General features: G+C 42.2%; 1 protein-coding gene across 1 annotated transcript; it reads right to left on the minus strand.

The window, feature by feature from the left end:
• Positions 1-6,014: 6,014 nt before the first annotated feature.
• ubfd1 (ubiquitin family domain containing 1) lies at positions 6,015-24,882 on the minus strand. Its single transcript, XM_069906040.1, has 7 exons — positions 24,633-24,882; positions 20,350-20,637; positions 18,089-18,297; positions 16,185-16,250; positions 11,849-11,954; positions 10,730-10,812; positions 6,015-8,349 (listed from the first exon to the last, which is right to left on the minus strand). Exons 1-7 carry the CDS (start codon positions 24,646-24,648, stop codon positions 8,239-8,241), a joined length of 879 nt encoding a protein of 292 aa, XP_069762141.1. The 5' UTR covers positions 24,649-24,882; the 3' UTR covers positions 6,015-8,238.
• Between the last annotated feature and the right edge of the window lie 657 nt (positions 24,883-25,539).

Genomic DNA, 25,539 nt, shown 5'->3' on the forward strand with positions numbered 1-25,539 from the left:
CAACCGTCTGAGAGCAGCAACCCTGAGACAGTCCTAGCGTCCACCACATTAATGGAGGATATTCCCCATGGACTCAAGCGCTTGATGATGGACATCGCTGTCAACAGGAAGGTAATAAAATGCTTGTTTGATAGCAGTAGTACTGAGAGCTTTATGCTCCCGAATGTGGTCCGTACACTGAAACTCAAAATATACCCAGTGAACTTTGCTATCGCTTTCGCAGCCCAGGACTACTCCATCACAGTAGTAGGGTGTTGCTCAGTGAACTTGACAATGGGGGGAAAACATACAAAGGGTCTAGGCTCCTCGTCATGGCCAAGCTCTGTGCCTTGGTTATCCTGGGAGTCTATTTCCAGTGTCACCTCCACAGCCTCATCCTTACCTTCTGTGGCCCACTCCCCCCACTCATCATCCACAGCACAAAGTCCAGCGACGGCCCCCAATCAACCTGCAGGCTCTCCACCCTATGGGCAGCCCCTCCATCCCTCTTCAACTACCTGATGCCAGACTATAAGCCTATAGCAGCCGACAGAGGTGGAAGGAGTTATCGAGCCCAGCATCAGCCCCTGTAGAGCCCAAGTTTTTGTTGTAAGGGGGCAGCAAGCAGAGGATGGTCATCAACTATAGCCAGACCATCAACCAATACACCCAGCTGGACGCCTACCCGTTGCTCCACATTGCCTTCAAGATCAATGAGATAGCCCAGTACAGGGATTTCTCCACAACTGACCAGAGGTCGTCCTACCATCAGCTCCCCATCCATGCCCAGGATAAACCTTATACCACCTTTGAGGCAGGTCCAAAAGGCACTCCACGCCATATGATTATTCTTGTGCAAGGCTACCAATCAGATCCCCCACACCTTTTCTCTTTTCCAAGGAAATCGGTGACTGGCATCTCCCTGCCAGTGTGGCTGATGTCTCCAGATCCAGTACTCCTCCGCAAACACGCGAGAACCCACAAATTAGACCCCTGGTTGAGCAGGTACATCTCCTCCATTCAAACCCAAACTACACCTACGTCAGATACTCCAATGGACGCAAGGACAGTCTCGACCAGGGACCTTGCACCAGCAGGGGCCCAGCCCTCTCATCCTTGGCTCATTCAGGATCCCCAGGGAGCCGACACCCTCTCTCCGCCTCTCTAGAGGGCCCCACTCCCCATGGCCCCGCCCCAAACCTATAACCCCAATCAGCCAGATACTAGGCCACCCTGGACCCTGTCATCCCTCAGGCGGCCTGACCCCTACCAGCAACCATTGACTGGGAGCCTGTCCTGCAACAGTCCCAGAGGCACACATGACCTCCCAGAACTTTACCAAGAACACCGTCACACCACCCCCCTCCCCCCCCCCGGACTCATTTTAAGGGGGTGAATGTGGTGATATAACCACTACACTGACCATACTCCTACTGGCCTACTGCAGGAGCAACCACTGTTGGCATCCTGGGAGGCTGGCCCCACCTGCCGGCTGTCAATCACCGACCCATATAAAGAGCTGAGCCAGCTCCTTCAGGGACAGTTAGACACGTGGAGCCAGCAAGATGCTAAGACTGGTGTACGTTTAAGCTAATTAAAACCCATTGAACAGTCTATGGACTTTGCATCAGAATTATTCACGCAGCAGCACTCACAGCATCATCTCACTTATTTGGATTGAACTCAAGATGCCACTTATCCACCCAATTCTGCCTCCTGTCTATTTCCTTTAATAACCCACGACAACCTTCACTATCCACAACTCGTATCATCTGCAAACTTACTGACCCATCCTTCTACCTCTTCATCCAGGTCATTTATAATGATCACAAAGATCAGGGTTCCAGAACAGATCATTGTGGAACTCCATTAGTCACATTTTCTTCCACTACTACTTTTTGCATTCTACATGCAAGCTAATTTTTCAACTGCCAAGGTTCCAGATTCCATGCCTTGAATTTCTGAATAAGTCTCTCAAAGGGGACCTTGTCAAATGCCATACTAAATTCTATATTGATATCTACCGCTCTACCCTCAATTTCCTTTGTTACCTCCTCAAAAAACTCAATTAGGCTCATGAGGCACAACCTTCCCTTCAAAGCCATGCTGCCTGTTCTTCTCCAAATTCTCGTAGATCCAATCCTTAATAATCCTCTCCAATAGTTTTCACACCACGGATACAAGACTCAATACCCAGAGGAATTTAGACCAACTGGAAAAATGGGATAGAAAATTGCAGATGGAATTTAATGCAGACAAGTGTGAGATGTTGCATTTTGGAAGGACAAACCAAGGTAGGACAAACAGTAACTGAGGAGTGTGGGGAACAAAGGGATCTGGCAATTCAGATACACAATTCCTTGAAAGTGACATCACAGGTAGATGGTTGTAAAGAAAACTTTTGGCATTTTGGCCTTAAATCAAAATATTGAGTACACGGATGTTTTGGTGATGTGCAAGACAAGTGAGATAAATTTGGAGCATTGTATGCAGTTTTGGTCACCAAACTACAGGAAGGATAACAGTAAGATTGAAAGAGTGCAGAGAAGAATTACTAGGATATTGCTGGGTCTTCAGGAGTTAAGTTGCAGGGAAAGATTAAACAGGTTAAGATTTTATTCCTTGGAGTGTAGAAGAATGAAGGTAGATTTGATAGACGTTTACAAAATTATGAGGGCAAGTAGGCTCTAAGATTAGGAGAGATAAACACAAGACGACATGGCTTTCAGATGAAAGGGAAAGGTTTGGGGGAACATTGGGGAAGTTCACTCCGAGTGGTGGGTGTGTGGAATGAGCTGCCATCTGACGTGGTTAATGCAGGTTCACTCTTAAGTTTTAATAAATTGAATAGATACATGGGAGAGGTCTGGAGGGTTATGGAATGGGTGCAGGTCAGTGGGACTAGCAGAATGTTTCAGCACTGACTAGAAGGGTTGAATGGCCTGTTGTTTTTGCTGTAGTTTTCTATGGTTCTATTGTCCAATCCTCTGACCCCTCCCCTATAGTCAAAGATCATAGTTATTGCTCTAGCTATCTCTTCCTTCACTTCCCACAGCAACCTGAGGTATATTGCATCCAGCTGCTGGGACTTGTCAATCTGAATGTTTCCAAGAAGATCCAACTCTTCCTCTTAATCTCAAACACTGTCCACCACACAAGCCTGTTTTATTCCAATCTCACCCTGATCCAGGTCCCTTTCTCTTGCGTCTCCACCTGCAGACACACATTGCCTCCTTTATCCTGATGTGGTCTCATCTTCATTCTTGTCATCTTTCTGTTCTTCACATATACATAAAACGCCTTGGGCATCTCTTTAATCCTACATGTCAAGGCCTCTCATGCCCTCTTCAAGCTCCTTCCCAGCTTAAGATCCAGTTTGAATTTAAATTTATAATAGGACATTTCAGCCCACAGGTCTATGCCACCCAATTACCCTATAATCCCCAATGTTTTGAATGGTGGAAGGAAATCAGAGCACCAGGGAAAACCCACACAGACATAGGGAGAAAATAAAAATTCCATCCAAAAAGTGCGAGATTCAAACCAGTCCTGATTGCTGGCGCTGTAACAGTGCTGCACTACCCAGGTCTCTCCTCTTGTCACATGCAGGATAAGAATAAATCTTTTTTTTTAAAAACGAGTCTTGGATGGTGAGTATGAGCAGTTCCTTTGGTCATTCTCACTGTTTGTGGGAAGAAGCTATTTCTCAGCCTGGTGGTGCTGGCTTTGACACTCCTGCATCTCTTCTATGATGGGAGCAGCTGAAAGATGCTGTGCGCAGTGAAAAGGGTGCTCAATGATTTTACGTGCCATCCTCAGACAACAATCCCAGTAGATCGCATTGAAGGGAGGAGAGAAAAGAAGACTCCAGTGACCGTCTGTGCCACTCTTATGGTCTTGTGGATTGTCCTCAAGTCCATTTCTCTGCAGTAACCGTACCACACAGTGATGCAGTCAGCCAGAACACTCTCGATAGGACACTGTAGAAGATTGACATGATGGTGGCTGGTCACCTTGCCCACTTCAGTCTTCTCAGGAAGTGCAGTCTCTGTTGCACCTTCCTGACAAGTGAGGAGGTGTTGAGTGTCCACGATAAGTTACTAGATAAATGAAGTCCATGGAACTTGGTGCTCTCCACTCTCTCTACTACAAAGCTGATGACATGTAGTGGAGGGTAGAAAGTTAGCAAATTGAGTTTTTAAAAAAGCCATCTAACTTTTCTCCTCCCCTACTTCATGATCTTCATTTTAGAAGATAGCTATGGGAGTTTGAGTGTCAGCCTACTTTGAATACATTTCCTCCCACTGTTTCCCACAAGGACTCAAATTTTATTGCTGTAATGTCAGTTGTTCAAATATTATCTCTGCCCTAGCATTACTTCCGCTCTATTATACAAAAAGCATGGAAACCATCCCATCATTACTGACTGGGCCTCCACCTTCTATTTCATTTCCCTCATACCAAAGGTCTTGACATCTCTGAAGCAGGATAAAACACCAATCATTAGAAACATTTCATGGAACGACTGAATACCTGCTGTTTTATTTTTCTTGACCTGTCAGTAAACCACTTTCCAACTGAAACATCTATTAATCTGTACTTCTTTCAATATACAACATTTACAGTCCAATCGGAGATAGCAGAACCTTTCTGTCTTGAAGGCTCAGTGGCCCCTCACTTTAATTCTTCATACCATGCAATTTGCAATCTCAGCTTCCCAGATCTTGCTAATGAAGCTCAAAGTGCATTCCAACTCAGACTCAAAATGCAGATTTATGGTTTCAGATGCTGCACGTCACCAGCATTATTTCCAAAAGGAAATCTTTCTACATTTATACTCCTTCAGGCACTTGCACGATCATTCTTTTTTTTATAAAGTACAACTCTTCCTGAGAGTTGGGTCAAAAGTGGCAGATGGGAGTTCAATCTGGATAAGTGTGAGGTGATGCATTTTGGAAGGTCAAACAAGAAGGTAGAGGTTTATGGTCAAATACTTAACAGTGCAGAGGAAGAGAGAGACCTTGAAGTCCAAATCCATACATCGTTACCACGCAGGATGATAGGATAATTAAGAAGGCCTATGGGATGTTGGGCTTCATTAATAGGTGGATTGAGTTCAGGACTCAAGTGGTCATGTTGCAACTCTACAAATCTTTTGTGAGTATTGTGTTCATTTCTGGTCACCTCATTATAGGAAGAACGTGGAAGCTATGGAAAGGATGCAGAGGAGATTTATCAGGGTGTCAAAGGCAAGGTTAGCAGGGCAGGAATAGCAAGCACCAGGGGAAATCTCAACAAAATGAAGGGAGGAAAGTTTAGGAGAGATACAAGGGGCAAGTCTTTTTAAATATAAAGAGTTGTGGGTGCCTGGAATGTCTTGTCAGAGATGGTGGTGGAGGCTGAAACATTAGGGACATTTAAGAGACTCTTAGAAATAGAGGGTTATGAGGTAGGAAGGGTTTAGTACTTTTTCCTAGTAGGAATATATAGGTTGGCACAACATCAGGGGCCAAAGGGCCTGTAATGTTTGATGTTCTGATTTCCTCTGCATCTTTAAATATTCTCTGATGTGGTAAAAGACATTAATGGGCAACTCAGCTACTTCTCTCCGCACAGCTGCTGTCCAACAACAGAAGCAGAAAAGACTGATTGATGTAATAAAAATAAAGCAAAACAAGTAATTGAGCTCAGAGCTTGTATTGCCTCTCAAAAGGATGTTAGCCAAAATGTTCAAATGGCTTTCTGAAATTAAAAAAAAACTATGAGATTAGCTCAAACTCCATAAACTAATGCATGGGGGCGGGGGGATGATATCATATGCATGTTACAATCTAAAAATCCAATTTTAACTCCTTACCGTCATTGGTTTCACTGGCCTGTCCTTCAAATATATTTTAATGCCTTTATTCCACAACCCAAATAGCCTCGTGTTCAGTACAAAGCATTTTCAATTAGGTCACAGTTGTAAGGGAAAGAGGATTGCAGCATTTTCAATCACGTGTCATGGTATTCCACACAGACCAAGACAAGAAATCTATAACTGTAAAGTAATAAACTTTAATTGGCAATAAAGACTAGCTTTCAGAATTAAACATTGGGCTAACTAGTGGTCAGCACTAAATTGGAAGCAGTGCAACTCTAAAACCAAGTCAACTTCCTCAATATCAAAAGGTCAGTGTGCATGAATCGTGCATTCAGTGTGTTAAAGCTGCATGACCCTTTACACTAAACCATAGTATCAGTTTGTGTCATGAAAGAATTCAGAACAGGGCAAAGAAAGTTTTAATGTAAAAAAAAGGCAAATTGCTTTGATATATTGCACTTTTCATCAAATCCAAAATCCATAAAGTTAAACTCCAAAACACTCAAGTTTTAATCAATTTTCACTCTGAGCAAGGATATCAGTGATTAGAAACTGCACACTATTCCATTTATTGCCATTAGTGCAAGTATTCAGTACTAGTACAATACAAAAGTGAAGCTCTACACACTATTCAAAATACCTCAAGGCATGTATATCAATTAAATACACGGTTCCTCTGTAGCATCCCAAAGACTAGGTTCAATGGCTGGAGGCAGCACAAAGATCCCCTTGCACTGTCTTCTCAGATATTTAGTGTCCATCAGAAAATTCTGACTTTGAATGGATGGCTTGATCTGGCATTAGTTTACAGTACAAGAACCTTCTTCCACCACCACCACCTCCTCCCTCCCCCGCCTACCTTAATTACTCAAATACAAACTACACACCACACATTCCAAACCTATACAACTCTGACGCCATGCAGGAAATGGCCACTTAAAATGTTGAGCAGTTGCTTAATGTTTTACTCATTTCCAAATTTCTCTCAGGTGTGCTTACTGTGAAAGCCAAATTAGGGCATTCAGGAAGAAAAGGGTTTAGTTTAGACATTTAAGAAAAATGCAATGGTGTTTCATTAGTGGTTCAACTGTTATTCCTGCCCCAGCCATGTATACACTACCAACTATGAGGACACAAAGCCAGCACAACCAATTGAAGAGTGCTGAATAATCCTCAATGCTAAAGCAACAACTCACTTCTCAGCATTCTGCCCTGGAATACCAGCTAAAGTGGACATCCATCTGAAACAAACTGGTTCAATCCAGAAGTAGCAAAGAAAAGCACAACTCACACCTAAAGAAAGCCAAAATGGTTTGCAACTAATCCACTGACCTCCATTTTCCTTTGAACCACCTCTCCCCAAGAAACAAACTTAAGTGGAAATGGTCATGCAGCTTTAAAACAGGTATGGTTCCCTATGGTAAGGGGAAAACACTTTTTAATATTTTTCATCCAAATATGGTTTCCATTAGTCTCGAATACAAAGCAGAGGAAATGCAGTGGGTTCTGCATAATTGTGCAATGAAATCAGTTTTGATTCTGCAATTAAAGAGCAAAGCAAATTTGAAAGCAGCAAGAAGGCACAAACAGAATTTGTTGTGCACCATTTAGTCTATGCTCTCCCTTTATCTGGTTGTGGAAATAAAATGGCCTGAGGCAACACACAAATATGAAGTTTAAACAATATGCCAGAAACCCGATGTTTAAAGTATATTTAGATGCATATTTGATGTGCCATAAACTTACAAGTTTTCACCCCCCCCCCCGAAAAAAAATTAAATCAAGGTCAGCCAAACATTTTCCCATTGGCAAGGAGATAGACTGAATAGCCCATGGCTAGGGAAGATATTTAAATACAAGGCAACCAATTGTGAAACCTCCTGAGAACAGACATGTGATGCAAGATTGCTTAAAGAAATAAATATTCCACAATTTGGTTTTATATCAAGTACAATGGATCCGCATAAAGATAGAGCTGAGGAGCACATTAAGAAGAGCCCCACTATACTGTTACAAATACCATTCCGAGTGGAAGCTTAACACAAGCCCAGGTTTGGATCTTATCCATGTTACAGTAGATACAAAATGCTTTGAGCACATCACCTGCAATTAAATGTGGGCCTCAAAGAAGAACTTGGATAATATGAAGTTTTGCTTCTTTGAACTTGTGTTTTTTTTTTTTTAATTTGATGTTCACAGGTAAAGTCACATTGGACAAACCACCTCCAGCTTCTGGTGAGGATCTTCAACTTTTTTTTGGAGATACATTGTTGGCATCTTCTAAGGTTTGGGAAGGGAAAGGGAGGAAGAATTATAATCCAGTAAGCAAGAATTCCAATAAGTTTTGTAGTCCTTTGGTTTTAGTCTATCCTTCACTGCCAGAGGTGGAGGCACATTCAAAAATACTGCCACTTTCCAAGGACTGTATCTTTGATTGCATCAACATACTGTGTAGGCACCCAATAAACCCAATAGTAAGAAGCTTCAGTGGGACCCAGTTGAAATGCCTGGAAAAAAGGAAACAAGTATGAAACACATCATTGCCAATGATCTATAGGCAAAAGAGGCTTTTATTTGTCCACCCCATTTCTCAAAGCGTCTCAAAGAATTAAACATCTGCAGACACTGATTATAGTGAAATCCACAAAAGTGCTTGGGACCTGCTGCATTTGTGATGCACTGAAATACCCCCAAATTCCAATGATTGCTATATAAGCAAAAGGGCCATATTTTACAAAATGTGGAATTATCACTATTCTTTGTAGAGTTGAGGGAGGAAAAGTGAGCTTGTTTTTCCATGAAAAAATATTTGAGACTCCTCAAAATTAAATTATCCCATTTTCTCAAGCCAAAAGACTAGTTTCACCATGGTAACCTCTCCACCCCACACAAAAGGCTACAGCTCCCAACATGCCCGGAACAATAACGCGTGCTAAAAATCCAACTTGTTGACCAAGGGAAACCTTTCTTTCACCACTTTTTACTTTACCTTCAACCCAGATCTAAAAGTTGGGTTCATCTTTGTTCCTACTGCATTCAAGAAATGGAGATTAGCAAATTTTGTTTTCAGTCCAATCAATTGTGCAATCATTCATTCATGTGAGGTTTTGAACTTGAAATTTAGGCACTGGTCAAATATCTGGTTTAAGTGTCTAACTGCAGATGAACACTCAAGGGTTTGAAGTTTCTAACAACAAAGAGCTCCTCCTGCAAGTTAAACAATTAATCAAAATTTATTGTCATGAACAAGTCATGAAATTTAAGTCCACAAAAAGTACAGCAGTATCTTTGGTTCACTGATTATTCAGGAATATGATGGAAGCAAGAAGAAGCTGTCCTTGTGTTGTTGCGTGCTCGTCTTTAGGCTCCTGTATCTTTTCCCCCGACGGAGGCAGAGAGAAGAGGGCATGGTCTGGGTGGAGGGGGTCTTTGAGGATAGAGGCTGCTTTTTTTAAGACACCATCTCACATAGATGTCCTCGATGGAGTGAAGTCTGATGTCTGTGATGTCACAGACAGAGTTAGCAACCCTCGAGTTTATTGTCCTGAGACTTGGCACCTCCATACCAGGCAGTGATGCAACCAGCCATAATGCTCTCCGCAGTACACCTGCAGAAATTTACGAGTCTTCAGTGACATACCAACCGCCTCAGACACCTCAAAGTAGAGCCGCTGGCAAGCCTTCTATGTAATTGCATCAACTTGGAGGCTCCAGGATAGATCCTCGGAGATGTTGACTCCCAGGAATTTGAAGTTCTTGACCCTCTCCACTACTGAGCCCTCGATGAGGGCTTGGTCGTGTTCCTCCTGAAGTTTAGTGCAAAGTTATTGTCGTTACACCATTCAACGAGCTGACCCATCTCCCTCCTGCCCGCTTCCTCATTGCTGTTTGTGATTCTGCCAACAGCTGTGGTGACATGGGCCAACTTGTAGATGGCATTGGAATTTTGCCTGGTCACACAGTCATGGGTGTATAATGAGTAGAACAGTGATCTAAGCACACATCCTTGGGGAGCGCCTGTGTTGATGATCAGGGAGGAGATGGATTGAAAGATTCACCAGTCTGTCTTAGCAGCCAGTTATAGTGGCACAGCCACAAGTACAGAAGTCTTTCATATGCACTAACAGTCATGGAAGGAAAGGAGAGTCACAGGAGGAAAGCAAAAAAATGTGGGTGGAAATATCACTTCTCCATTACCCTATACTGTAATAGGTACTACAACTTTGTTTCTTTATTTTTCAATCTTTTTATTATTATTATTATAATTTATAAACACACAGTTCAAAGAGATATAAAAAATACATAGTAAGTAATGAATTAATACAGAGATATTAAACAATAATATTACAGAATAAAAATATATCATTAAAAAAAATTTTAGATCAGTTTAGGGTGTGAACTATCTCTAAAAAAAAGATATAATTAATAACAATATATGAAAAAAAAAGAAAAAAAAACCCCAAAGAAGAAGAAAAAACAAATCTGAATTAAAAAAACTTTTAAAAAAACTTAAAAAAAAACAAAAAAAAAACTACAACTCTGAAGACCACCTACTTGTTTCTCAAATACCCTGATTAGCTGCCAAAATCTTCATGGTCTTGTTCTTCAGCTCCAGTCTGGTGGCTTTCCCACAACTGCCAACTAAACTTCTGCTCTGTAACCCTTCTCATTGACCCACACTGACCTTGTGAATACTGAAGTCACGATAGTCACGATAGTCAAGATGCCTTGCTAACATACCTACCGGTCCCACAAGCCATTTTCTCATACTTCAATGAAGGGCTCAAGCCCGAAACATCAGTTTCTGAGCTTCTCCAGCATTGTGGGTGTTTTTTTTTTTAAAAAACACACCTTCTCCTCCCTAGTCACAAGCTCCTTTGTACTCACCATCATGTGATAGTCTTCATGTCCTTCAATGGGTTCAGTGATCACATTTTTGATAGAGCCCATGGGAATTTTCTCTGTTCTTTCTGTTAAGATTTTAGTAAAAACAACCACATCAGAACTTCAAAGTGAAGGAATTCACTGAATTATCCAACTACAACAGATGTCACATTTGCATTTTTACCTCCCATCTTACTGTCTCCAGGACAAAATGCTTGAACACAAAAGCTGATAACTTGTCATTTCATATACCACTACCAAATGTTTGCCCTCAATTTAAACATTCAAGAAGCAGCATAATTGTAGACAATTATCAGCACCTGATGATCAAAATTTCAATTCAATTCTAGATAAATGCGCTATTCCCAACAGCATCTCCTTTTGCCTCAGTTTTAATCCCATGGCATTACCATCTCTTTGCTTGACAACATTTGTCATTTAACCTTTTCCATTCTTCCCTTCTTTACCTGGTTAAACAAACATTTGAGATCTTTGGATCAATCCAAAACAATCTCAACCCATTTTCAAATTCCGTTCTAATGAAATGTCACAGTTGGATAGTGGTTAGTTCAACACTATTACAATGGCAGCGACCAGAGTTGGAATCAGATGCTCTCCATGTTTGTATTGTGGGTTTCCTCCGAGTTCTCTGGTTTCCTCCAACCTTCAAAGCCATATTGGGGTTGTAAGTTGATTGGTGTATGGGGGAGGGGAGCCGGTAGCATGGGCTCGTGGGCTGCAAGGGCCTGTTACTGTGCTGAACATCTAAACTTAAAAATTGAATGCTGCTTCCCTCTCCACAGATGTTCTCCAAAATTACTGAAACAGTCTGTATTTATTTTGACAAAACTTTAACTCAGCCCTATTAACTCCTTATGTGACCCCTTGCTAAATCGCCTCTGGACTCACCTACATTCAAATGCTGTGTATAACCAGTTCCTCTAACACCAGATGGTATTGACACTAGAAGAGAATGGAACCTCTGCCACAATTAGTTTATATAAAAGCTGACAACTTTCCTATGGCACTAAATAAATCAAAAGCATGTCTTTAATTCTGTAAAGGGTTCACATGAAGTCTGACAATTCAAAAAGGAACAGAAATGTAATCTGCAAAACCTACCCTTTGTTCCAATCCACAGCTGGTCCTGCTCCAGTTTGAAGGTTAACCTTACTTTTCCACTTGATTTGTTATACATACCAGATAACGGTACACTTGGTAAGCGTTCCTACAAAGTTCAAGAGGAAATAGTTGTCAGTACAGCAGCAGGCACAGAAGCGTAGGATCATATATACTTGCAATATTTGCCACTTTTTGATTCAATGCATCAGCCAAATCACGGTCGAGAAGTCCAAATTTAAATTAATTTAAATTCAATTTTTTCATACGAAATTCCATAAAATTACCCCTTCCAACAGTGCCTTGTAAGTAGCAACAAAATCAGTGCTTTTGCTGACATTCAACGACAATATTAGTTTCCAATCTTCCTCAATTTTTATTTATTATTTATTATTGTTATTTTTAAAGGTAATGTTGTAAGATGGTTATAATATAAATGTTTACACTGTGATGCTGCCGCAAAACACTAAATTTCATGACTGGTTCATGATAATAAATCCTGATTCTGAAGAGGAAAAAGAATCAACTTTTCAGGGGAGACTTTTTAAAAGTGTATTATCTCTACCTTTTCTTTTTAACTGTATTTTTATTAATATTTCTTTGGCTTGGCTTCGCGGACGAAGATTTATGGAGGGGGTAAATGTCCACGTCAGCTGCAGGCTCGTTTGTGGCTGACAAGTCCGATGCGGGACAGGCAGACACGGTTGCAGGGGAAAATTGGTTGGTTGGGGTTGGGTGTTGGGTTTTTCCTCCTTTGCCTTTTGTCAGTGAGGTGGGCTCTGCGGTCTTCTTCAAAGGAGGTTGCTGCCCGCCAAACTGTGAGGCGCCAAGATGCACGGTTTGAGGCGTTATCAGCCCACTGGCGGTGGTCGATGTGGCAGGCACCAAGAGATTTCTTTAGGCAGTCCTTGTACCTTTTCTTTGGTGCACCTCTGTCACGGTGGCGAGTGGAGAGCTCGCCATATAACATGATCTTGGGAAGGCGATGGTCATCCATTCTGGAGACGTGACCCACCCAGCGCAGCTGGATCTTCAGCAGCGTGGACTCGATGCTGTCGACCTCTGCCATCTCGAGTACTTCGACGTTAGGGATGAGAGCGCTCCAATGAATGTTGAGGATGGAGCGGAGACAACGCTGGTAGAAGCGTTCTAGGAGCCGTAGGTGATGCCGGTAGAGGACCCATGATTCGGAGCCGAACAGGAGTGTGGGTATGACAACGGCTCTGTATACGCTCATCTTTGTGAGGTTTTTCAGTTGGTTGTTTTTCCAGACTCTTTTGTGTAGTCTTCCAAAGGCGCTATTTGCCTCGGCGAGTCTGTTGTCTATCTCATTGTCGATCCTTGCATCTGATGAAATGGTGCAGCCGAGATAGGTAAACTGGTTGACCGTTTTGAGTTTTGTGTGCCCGATGGAGATGTGGGGGGGCTGGTAGTCATGGTGGGGAGCTGGCTGATGGAGGACCTCAGTTTTCTTCAGGCTGACTTCCAGGCCAAACATTTTGGCAGTTTCCGCAAAACAGGACGTCAAGCGCTGAAGAGCTGGCTCTGAATGGGCAACTAAAGCGGCATCGTCTGCAAAGAGTAGTTCACGGACAAGTTTCGCTTGTGTCTTGGTGTGAGCTTGCAGGCGCCTCAGATTGAAGAGACTGCCATCCGTGCGGTACCGGATGTAAACAGCGTCTTCATTGTTGAGGTCTTTCATGGCTTGGTTCAGCATCATGCTGAAGAAGATTGAAAAGAGGGTTGGTGCGAGAACACAGCCTTGCTTCACGCCATTGTTAATGGAGAAGGGTTCAGAGAGCTCATTGCTGTATCTGACCTGACCTTGTTGGTTTTCGTGCAGTTGGATAATCATGTTGAGGAACTTTGGGGGACATCCGATGCGCTCTAGTATTTGCCAAAGCCCTTTCCTGCTCACGGTGTCGAAGGCTTTGGTGAGGTCAACAAAGGTGATGTAAAGTCCTTTGTTTTGTTCTCTGCACTTTTCTTGGAGCTGTCTGAGGGCAAAGACCATGTCAGTAGTTCCTCTGTTTGCGCGAAAGCCGCACTGTGATTCTGGGAGAATATTCTAGGCGACACTAGGTATTATTCTATTTAGGAGAATCCTAGCGAAGATTTTGTCTGGAATGGAGAGCAGCGTGATTCCCCTGTAGTTTGAGCAGTCTGATTTCTCACCTTTGTTTTTGTACAGAGTGATGATGGTGGCATCACGAAGGTCCTGAGGCAGTTTTCCTTGGTCCCAACAAAGCTTGAAAAACTCATGCAGTTTGGCATGCAGAGTTTTGCCGCCAGCCTTCCAGACCTCTGGGGGGATTCCATCCATACCTGCTGCTTTGCCACTTTTCAGTTGTTCGATTGCCTTATTATGTCTCATCCTGGGTGAGGACCTCATCCAGCTCTAGCCTTAGGGGCTGTTGAGGGAGCTGGAGCAGGGCGGAATCTTGAACTGAGCGGTTGGCACTGAAAAGAGATTGGAAGTGTTCTGACCATCGGTTGAGGATGGAGATCTTGTCGCTGAGGAGGCTTTGCCGTCTGAGCTGCTTTGGACTTGGGGTGAGGGGCCGTACACAGCCTTTAGAGCCTCGTAGAAACCCCTGAAGTCGCCAATGTCTGCGCTGAGCTGGGTTCGTTTGGCGAGGCTAGTCCACCACTCATTTTGGATCTCCCGGAGTTTGCGCTGAAGATGGCTGCATGCGCAACGGAAGGCTTGTTTCTTCTCTGGACAGGACGGCTTTGTAAGGTGAGCCTGGTGGGCAGCTCGCTTCTTTGCCAGCAGCTCCTGGATTTCCTGGCTGTTTTCGTCGAACCAGTCCTTGTTTTTCCTGGAGGAGAAGCCCAGTACCTCTTCAGTGGATTGCAGTATGATAGTCTTCAACTGATCCCAGAGGGTTTCAGGGGACAGGTCCGTGAGGCGGGTTGCATCGTCGAGCTTTGCTTTGAGGTTTGCCTGGAAGTTTCCTCTCGCTTCGTCTGACTGCAGGTTTCCAACATTGAACCTCTTTCTGGGGGCTTTACTGTTCCTGGGCTTTGGCTTGAAGTGAAGGTTGAGCTTGCAGCGAACCAGCCGGTGTTCAGTGTGGCATTCCGCGCTGGGCATGACCTTGGTGTGGAGCACATCTCGTTTGTCACTTTCTCGCACCAGGATGTAGTCCAGGAGGTGCCAGTGTTTGGATCGGGGATGCATCCAGGTAGTCTTAAGGCTGTCCCTCTGCTGTAAAAGGGTGTTTGTAATGACAAGCCGCTGTTCTGCGCAGAGCTCCAACAGGAGACGCTCATTGTCGTTGCACTTGCCGACGCCATGCTTGCCCAGGATTCCTGGTCAGGTTTCTGAGTCTTTGCCGACGCGAGCGTTGAAGTCGCCAAGGATGACAACCTTGTCGGCTGTAGGGGTGCGTTGGATGAGGTTGCGCAGGTCAGTGTAGAACTTGTCCTTTTCTGCTGGTTCCGCCTGGAGGGTTGGAGCATAGACACTGATGAGGGTGATGCAACGCTTGTTTTGAAGGGGGAGTCGCATGGACATGATTCGGTCCGAGTGGCCTGTCGGAAGGTTTTCGAGTTTGGAGGCAATGAAGTTCTTGACCATGAAGCCTACACCAGATAGGCGTCGTTCATCCGAAGGCTTGCCAGACCAGTAGAGTGTGTATACATAATTGAACACAATTATACAATGTGCAACATACAGTAATTAAAATAAAAGGAAAAAAATTCCAAATATGAACATAATTCAGAAATCCAAAGCACAATGGTAATAGTACATCAAAACACTCAACCCAAAGGAGAAAAAAGATGAAATTATAAATTCTTTTCAAATTATAAAGTTTCTTTTTAATAAAAAAGGCTTTACAATTCTCTTTCCTTCTCTTCTATAATAATTTAATTTTAAATTAAATTTTAACTTGTAAAAACATTTAGATGTTTCTTCTTCTTTGGCTTGGCTTCGCGGATGAAGATTTATGGAGGGGTAATGATTTAGATGTATTGCATGGCAATAGGCCCTTGCAGCCAAATACCCAAATTAACCTACCTTCCCTGTACGTTTTGAAGGCTGGGAGGAAACCAGAGCACCCAGAGAAGGGAAGAACATACAAACTCCTTATAATCAGCAATAGATTTGAACCAGGATTACTAATAGCATTGGGCTAACCACTCTGCTAACCATGCTGCTAGAGGCTTCTAGGTCCTAAAAAAAAGTGCAACAGTCCCTCAGCAATATTCTGAGAGCATCAGCGTGGATGTAAGGCTTTAGACTAAGGTGCTCATCAGCATCTGAATTTGGGCAACCACCAAAACAACCTACAAACTTTCACAAAATTAGCAAGTGTAAGAAGAAACTACTTACCTTAACACCCCTAATGGATGGCATGATGTCTTCTGGTTTTCCTTTATCCAACACTTTCCTGTGTTGCTAAACAAAAAAAAATGATCAGAACCAGAACAAAAAGGGAGTTCTTGTCTGAAAATGTTCTACTAATAAAAGAGTTCAATTTTTACTGACTGCATTTAAGAGAACCTCTTCCTGTAAACTACATTAGCACTGATATAAATACAAAATCCCTTTCATGCTCAAATCACTTCTTTATAACAGTCTTATCACATCATTTCACTTCTCAAGTCCCACACTACTCCTGGATCTCGATAAAGTGGATCAAACAGTACTGCTGTTTATCATTCATGCCCCAATGTTTACTAGGTTCACTTTGGCTTAACTCAAAAATCCTCCCAGATTTCTTTCTGCCACTATGTATATTATAGTTTCAGCTCAAATCTTTTAAGATACAAAAAAATGGCTTCATGCTCCAATTCAATACTAGCTTTCCCAGTTTAAGTTGTTTAAAAACCTGAAACAAAGTTGCTCCCTTAAAAGAGAGGACTAATTTATGAAGCCCTCAAATCATCAACAGCTGCTTCAATTTTGTGTGGAGCCCAGGTTTATTTAGAGATAGTGTGGAAACTGACTTACCAGCCAATAACCCCATACCATCCAAATAGACGAATTAACCCTACAAACCCTACAAGTTTTTGGAGGGTGGGAGGAAACCGGAAACCAGAGGAAACTCGCGCGGTCACAGGGTGAACGAACTCCTTATGAGCAGCTCTGGATTTTAACCTGGGTTGCTGGCACTACAATAGCATCACGCTAACCACCGAGAAACAACATGACCAGAAGAACTGGTCTACACTGCAGATCAGTGACAAAATTCATTGTGGGTAGGATAAAAGATGGCAGGTTGCATCATTGCACACAAACCTAATGAGAGACTAGCTCAGATATCAGAATGGATTTTACAGTATGCATTTAACTAAACATTGAGCATCTTATGATAAAGCTGTACAAGACATTGGGGAGGCCAAATTTGGAGTATTGCATGCAGTTTTTGTCATCTAACTACCAATTCTGTCAATAAAATAGAAAGAATGTGGAGAAGATTTACTCGGATATTGCCTGGACTTCAGGAACTGAATTACAGGGAAAGATTAAACAGGTTAGGACTTTATCCCCTGGAGCATAGAAGAGATTTGATAGAGGTTTTTAAAATTATGAGGGGGATAGACAGAAAAAATGTAGGTTGCTTTTTCCACTGAGGGTAGGTGAGACACAAATTAGAGGACATGGGTTAAGGGTGAAAAGGGAAAAGTTAGGGGAAACATGAAGGGGGGGGGGGGGGAAGAAGAACTTCTTCAGTGGTGGGAGTGTGGAACGAGCTGCCAGTTGAAGTGGTGAATGCAGGCTCAATTTTAACATTTAAGAAATACAGCACAGTAAGAGACAATTTCTCCCCATGAGCCAGTGCTGCCCAATTTACACCCAATTAACCTACACCCCAGTACATTTTGAATGGTGGGAGGAAATCTGGGCCCACGGGGAAAACCCACGCAGACACAAGAGAGAACGTATAAACCCCTTACAGAGAGAGCAAGATTCAAATCCTGATCCCTGGAACTGTAAAGGCATCAAACTAACCGCTACGCCAACCGTGCCGCCCTCAAGAAGAATTTGGACAGGTACATGGATGGGAGAGGTATGGAGGGCTGCGAACTGAGTGAAGGTCAGTGTGTCAAAGCAAAAAAATGGTTCAGCACAGATTAGAAGGGCTGAAGAGGCCCCGTTTCTGGATTAAATATAGAGGATAATTTAATTAAGATACAGATTTACTACAGCCTCTAGTGCACCAGTCTTGAAAGAGTGAATGACAACCTTTTGTTCCCACAATCCACAAAGCTGAGTATGACACAAGTACTTACCTTTTGCCTACATAGAGGCTCCTTTTTGGGTTCTTCAGCTTTGGCCTCTTGCTGTACAACCTCCTTTGGGGTGTTTACTGATAAAACGTCATTAATCGTTGATCCAATAACCATGATTTTTGCACCATTTGTTACTTTTATTTCACGTAAAGTTTTATCCTCTTGGAGCAGCCCCTTGTACATGACCTTCTGCATGGCAGGAGTGAGACCTGAAATGGAAAAAAATCCTTGTCCGATCTTTGGAAAAATCATCTTATGTACTCTTTACTACAAGGGCAAGTGGCAGAGAGCAGTGTTGCAATTGATACAAGGGTTCAAAACTACCCCTTAAACTAAAATCATTATTCCTTCTCTCAGCCATCTTCACATGACTTTTCACCATGAAATCATGAACAGATGATCTCTCACCTCAATATCACGATTGAAAGAAAAATGACAAACTTCACCTTCCTGGCACTCAAACTGTTGTAAAAGAGGAAAAGACAGCTGCATTTACTGTGGCGCCTCCCTCTGGTTAACTGAGAATTTTTCCTACTGATATTTCTACTAGGTAGGGGTAGCCACAGGAAGAATACTATTTGCTGTACTTTCCAAACACTTCCATAGCAAGTATGGAATAGTTAGAGAATAGGATGGGTAAAGGCTTCCTGCAGATGTCAGAAAACACCATACATCAACATTTCTTATTACTTCAACAGCAACTCACTGTTGAAACGAAATCACCATATTTTTTCATTGTTCATTTTGCCAACATTCATTTGGCACATCAATCTGCAAATTTATACAGTGGCAATTAAGACAGTTTAGTAAGTAGACTACATAAAAATGCTAGAGAAACTCAGCGTTCTTTATGTTGCAAAAGATACATAACCAGCATTTTTGGGCCTAAGCAAAAACCAGGCTGGTGTCTGAATAAAATGTGGGGGAGGAGCACAGGCAAGAGGTCATAGGTGAATACGAGTAGGAGGGCACAAGAGAAAAAAAGCTGAGAAGTGATAGGGGAGGGGGGATAGCCTGAATGGAGAGTGAATGGGGTAGAGAACTGGAAGAGGGATGGGGAAGAGAGGTTCAGGGATTGGCCAAAACTAAAACCAGAGGAGTCTATGTTAATGCCATCTGGTTGGAGTGCCCAGACAGAACATTAGGTGTGCTCCTCCAATTTACAGGTGGCCTTGGCAGTGCGCAAGGACATGGACAGACATTTCAGTGCAGGAGTGGAGCGTGGAATTGCAATGGTTTAAAATTTGTGGCACAAGATGGCATCGGAGACAAGTAGCCAGGAAGGACATGTGGCTTTATTTAGAAAGTAGACTATCCAAATGGTTCAATTTATGTGCAAGAAAAGCAAAATTAGTCGAGGCAGAGTCAAGGAACAGCAAAAGGGAAAAGACAATTGTACACGAGATGTCAAAATAGAAACTATAATGTAGGGCCCAGAAAAAACAAAGATATTAAAAGTAAATGCATTGAGGATAAAACAATTGTAGACCACTAGCATATTTGGACTGGAGAAACCAAACCAGTAAGAATTCATCTTCCACTATTACAGAAGTAAAATTAAGATAGTTTTCTACATTGTTAGGTTGAGAAATTTGAGGGAATGGTTATATCTGGTCATGAGCAATGATAAAATATTAATTGATGAATGTTTTGAGAAATATTTTTGAAGATGGAGATGGCAATTACTGCATCCAAAATTCCATAGATTCCAGAATTTCCCGAGGAAGATAGAAAATGCAACCCCTATATTTAAGAAGGGCCAACAGATTAGACAGCATCTCAGTGGGAAGGAAAGTGGTGGTATCTATCACGTAGATAGAGGACACTCAGAAAATAATAGGTTTAGGCAACAAAAATGCAAATTTATGAAAGGAAAATAGTGTTTGGCATATCTATCATTTGCTTTTGAGGTTCTAATTAGTAGAATGTCCAATGAATTTAAAAACATGTTTTGATTTCCAGAAGTTCTACAAGATGCTATGCTAAATAGCAAAATTCTACATGGAATTCCACCGGTAATATCCTGGTATGAATTGAGAATTAATTAACAGACAAAAAATTGTTGACTGAACAAAGAACTAAAAAAATACTATAGAAATTCCAGTGTTTCTTTTCAAGTCTTGGCAATGTGGTAGAAGCCAAAGAATTATCCCAGTCCACATTGGTATTCCTTTTTTTCCCACATTAAAACGTATACAATATTTAATTCTTAAATGCTACACAAGAAAAATGTATAATTCATCCTCCCTTCAAAAACATACCTGTGAGAGAATGAATTTTTTCTTTCAGGCTAGCTCCTGTACTATCCAGTGGCACTCGCAGATCATATTTATTTTTATTCCAAATAACTTTTAGATCGACCATTTCCTTACTGGTATCCGACTCCCCACCATTGCTAACAGAGGTTTGAGGAAGGGAATCTTCATTCTGCATTTGCTTGGTGATTAAGTATTGTGAATCTACTTCACCGGCACTTTCACAGCTGGCTTTCTCTTGCTGAATAGCTATGTCCGCACAGGCTTCATTTTCCATTCCACCAGTATCTGCTCCTGCAAATCAATAAAGTGATTGTGAAATTATTAGCATGGTAACATTTAAAATTCATGAGGTTTGCCAAATAACAAAACTTGAGCAGCATACTTCTGGAATTTATAATTCCAGAATTATAAATTCCAGATGTACATTTACAGTGAAAGCAATGTAAACACTGAAATTCTACACAAAATCCAAAAAAAGTCACACATATCCCCAATGTATATAAAAATGTTACCCACATTACATACACACACTCTGGCCCAAAGCCTATTGGTTCAGAGAGAGGTGCAGGTGTAAGACTCATCATGTGCAACAAAATTGCTTCTCTGTACGCAATTCTAGCTAACATCTTTGGCTTGGCTTCGCGGACGAAGATTTATGGAGGGGGTAAAAAGTCCACGTCAGCTGCAGGCTCGTTTGTGGCTGACAAGTCCGATGCGGGACAGGCAGACACGATTGCAGCGGTTGCAAGGGAAAATTGGTTGGTTGGGGTTGGGTGTTTCCTCCTTTGCCTTTTGTCAGTGAGGTGGGCTCTGCGGTCTTCTTCAAAGGAGGTTGCTGCCCGCCAAACTGTGAGGCGCCAAGATGCACCAAATGCATTGCAATTCTTAAATGAATATTCAAAGCAAGAGTTACTCCAATACAAATTAATAAATAGATTTGTCACAGTAAGTATACCCTTCAATAGGCAAAGAGCAATTTCTTCCACAGCATGTCTGTACTATCCATCTAATCAATTTGGCTGCTGACTCCAAAAATGAAATTAGACTGTTAATCACAAAAATAAGGCCAGAATTGGTTTTGGATATCCTGTTATTTAACACCTCTATGGTATTTTTAGTTCAAGAATGCATTAATCTAGACTGCAAGAATTAACAAAGGCTTTTAAACATTTTGAATTTGTCAAAACACTTCACTTCTTTGGGATTTACTCCAAATTAAAAAATGTTCAATATATTGGAAATAGAATCATATTTAGGGCAGAAAAAAACTCAATTTAGTCCATGGAGTACGTGCTAAGCATCAACTGCTCATTTATCCCATTCTTCCCATAATCCAAACCTTTACCCACCCCCACCACAAGTTTCTATGTACATCTACAGTACATCTTCAGGACAATCTACAGAATTGTCCAGCCCACACATGAGACATGGGAGGAAACCTGAACACGCAAGAAACTCGCATGGTTGCAGGGAGAAAGTCTGTGGAGTTTGCACCATCTCTCCTTGCATGATAAACCTTCTATTTCAGGAACAAGTTTTGTTTACCCCTAATGCTTTATCTATTGAACAGCTTACCTTTACTTGGATAAATAGACTGACAGTACAAAAGTCCAGGTGCCATCTCACCAAGGCCTGAATTTGCATGAAGGCATCTTATTCTTACACTTGAACTCCTTTCATCTCATCCATACTAAATATACATCGAAACAAGTTTATCTTCAATTGAAAGCTTTCTAAAAAACATTTCTCCTCTTATCTACCTAAACTAATTAATTTGCCTTTAACAAATCCATGCTCTGCTTAATGTATTTGCCAAGAGCCCTGATCCCTACTCTCCCTTTTGAGATATGACTAACTACAACAGGTACCTCAAAACATTGGAGCTATCAGCAATGCTAATGAGCAAAATTCTCCAAATTGACTTGGAGGATGTGAGCAAAATTCAATGGCCTCATCAAGCCAACAGCCCTGGATTACTCTCAGCCATCTGATAGAAAATTCATGTGATTCAGATGATCAACACCAGGTGCCCAGTTTTTAAAAAGAGAAATTCCAATTTCAGCTACACAAGGGAAAGATGCAAGGATGTCCTCTACAATTGAGGGAAAAGCAACACCCCCATTAACTTACAGGAATTCCTGGCCCCTCAAAATGGAGTATATGAAATGGTACTGAGAAACTTAAAAGCACACTGAAGTTCAGCATAAACAGCTGAGTTGCTTGACTGGGTGGGTGGTTTGGAAGGTGACATCACAATAGAACCCATAGAACTCGAGTGGAAGTCGTCCTCACCCAAGGAGGACCTTAAAGGAATACCAAAAGTTAATTTAGATGTCAAAGTTGTCCATTTGGTGACCTGAAAAAAGGTCACAATGGATCATGTAGGAATAACATGATCCATCATGCAATGCTCTCATAGCACCAGCGAATTGGGTTGGAATCCAGCACTGTCTGTGAGGAGTTTGTATGTTCTCCTTGTGTCTGATTGGGTTTCTTCCAGGTGCTCTGGTTTCTTCCCACCCTTCAAAAAAAAAAAATTTTTGAGATTAATTGGCATATTTGTTTGGCATGGGCTCATGGGCCAGAAGGGGCTGTTACTGCGCTGCATGTCTAAAATTTAAATTTTTAAAAATTACATTTCAATTTTTAATAAAAATATAGGTTACAAATTGGGGTAGAGGAGGATTAGAAAATTTTTCATGGCACTAGAAAAATTGAGATAATTTCCTCTCAACTTCTACATCAGAAGCTGAGCCTCTGGAAGAGGAAAATTGGAATTTCGTCTTTTGAATTCAGGTTTTGCATTATCACTGTAATTTAGCATAGGTCACTCATTCAAACAATACCTGCTTGCTTTCTCTCCCCTTACCTTTCTGGGCACTCACTTCCAATAGGAAGATGACTACCTGGCCTTAAGTTAAGCAATGTAGTAGCATTGTTCTCTGATCAATATTAAACATTTTGTGGTTTATTTTATTTCACTTGAATAAAATAAAAGAATTGCTAAAGTAGAAATAGATCAAAGATCATGAAAATCATTTATAATTTCTGACCATTACACTGCTTAACAATACCATCCCTAGGAAAGGAACAGAAGTGGATTGCAAGTTTCTTCATTGATCTCAATCATGCATTTACGCATCGGACTTGTCAGCCACAAACGAGCCTGCAGCTGACGTGGACTTTTACCCCCTCCATAAATCTTCGTCCACGAAGCCAAGCCAAAGAACAGCTACTGGCCCAATGGAGCAACAAATTTGAATGTTGTGAAAGTCAACGAAAAAAGTAATCTTAGGTTTAAAAGGGTAACCCTTAAAGCCTGGGGTTCTGACTCTTAATTCTGTAATCCCCAACCAAGAAAAATATTTGCTTGCTCATTTTTTTTTTGTTGCTTGAATTCATTATCAACTTCAATGTTTTTAAATCTAGAGAAAGAAAATCCATTCTAACAATTTAAACAAAAACTCAAGTTTGTATACATTATTCCCAAGACTCATCCTAAAATGCCATAAACCATTGGGCAATTAAGAGTCAACCATATTTACTTGGTTTGGGGCCACTATAGGTCAGAATATTTCCATCTCTTAACTAGACTAGGTGACAAAAATAGACATCTAAATCTAGTTGTGCCTCCATTACCCTTATTAATACAGCTTAAGACAATATTCTAGAGCTCAAGTTCTCAGTGATGGAATTGAGGGAACTTTACTCACACTACTTCAAGTTCCTTATAGGCAACAAAAAAAATCCCAAAAGTCCAGAACTCCTACAATTATTATATCTCAACTGAACTCATGAAAAACCACCCTCTTTACATATTGCAATAATATTTGTGCAAACTGCCTGTACACTTTGATCCCTTGTCCAGTCCCCCTCACTGTCTGTAGTGATGCCTTGCCCATTGCCCACCCCCCCAACAACTCTCCCCACTCCATGTTCATTGACTGCCATTGATATCTTTCAAGCTAATCCAGCCCACATAACCCCTTTTAATCATTAACCCATGGCCTCAACCCTCCCTTCCTCATTACGGCACCTTCATACACTCTGGGCTCACAACTTCAGCTGCACCTTTGCCTCCTGCAAGTCACAACTGCCCAGCTCTTCGCCACCCGCTCATCACACTGCATCTTGCCCCTCTAGCCCTCGGGTACCTCATGTCGCGGTGGCCCACCCTCCCATGAAGTCCTCATTGTGTTGCATTGGATGGGTTTGTTGAGGGACGGTGTCCTGCAGCAACTGCGCTGAAATCCCCAACATTACAACAGGCCGCATCCCACACCTACCGTCCCGGGCTGCCATCACTCTCCGTGCGACCTGGGGCCCCGCTGGGAAAACGCTGACAACTTCCGCTCGCAGCGCACGCGCGACCGATCTGCGATGTTATGGGCAATTGCCCGTGATTGACATCAGAAGGGCGGGAGGAGTGCCGGCGAGCGGAACAACTCCCCTTCCCCGTCTGGAGGAAGTCAACGGGCAGAGCTCGCTCGGAGACACTGGAGGCAGCAGTCTCCAGCGTGTCACCGAGAGGTCGCAATGGATGGTGGGCAGGACCAGATGATTGACGGCTGGGGTGCCCCTTCAGGCACGTCCGTGGGCGGAGATTTGCATGATTGACAGGGCGTGGGGCGGGTCCAGGGTTGGTGGGGTGATGAGTCTGTGTGAGATGGCTCCACAAACCAGGTTGTGCTGTCTCGGGCGTCCACAACCAAAGTAAGAGGTAGGTCGTTTAGAACTTGGCTGAACTGCTTATCTTGCTGAAGTGGGCGGTGTTTTTGTCATTCTTTATCATGGAGGGGTACCTGTTTTGAGGTACCTGTTGTAGTTAGTCATATCTCAAAAGGGAGAGTAGGGATCAGGGCTCTTGGCAAATAAATCAATGATTTATTAAAAACTGAGATGAAAACATTTTCAAAGTTTATTTTCAGGATTTAGGCACCACGAACCCCTGATAGTAAATGGCTCTGATATGTACAAATCCATATTTATTTATTTGTGGAGATGAAATGCTTGTCCTGTGTATTGTTTGTCTGAATGTGTGTTATGTCTGGTTGTGTGTCTGCATGTTTTTTCACCGAGGACCGGAGATTGCTGTTTTGTTGGTGTTATGCTATGATTGTATGCACTGGCTGGCCCGCCCTCCTGCCTTTGCTCCTGCCTTTGCTCCTCCCTTAGTCCTGCCCATGTGTCCCC

This window comes from Narcine bancroftii, chromosome 12 (assembly GCF_036971445.1).
Source record: "Narcine bancroftii isolate sNarBan1 chromosome 12, sNarBan1.hap1, whole genome shotgun sequence".
In the NCBI taxonomy this organism is placed as follows: domain Eukaryota; kingdom Metazoa; phylum Chordata; class Chondrichthyes; order Torpediniformes; family Narcinidae; genus Narcine; species Narcine bancroftii.

Excerpts from the sequence above, each read along its gene's own strand:
- ubfd1 (XM_069906040.1), bottom strand. Across the intron at positions 18,298-20,349 it reads AAAAATTCATTCTCTCACAG|GTCTCACTCCTGCCATGCAG; the intron begins GTATGTTTTTGA and ends TTTCCATTTCAG. Across the intron at positions 10,813-11,848 it reads GCTGTGGATTGGAACAAAGG|AAAGAACAGAGAAAATTCCC; the intron begins GTAGGTTTTGCA and ends AAATCTTAACAG.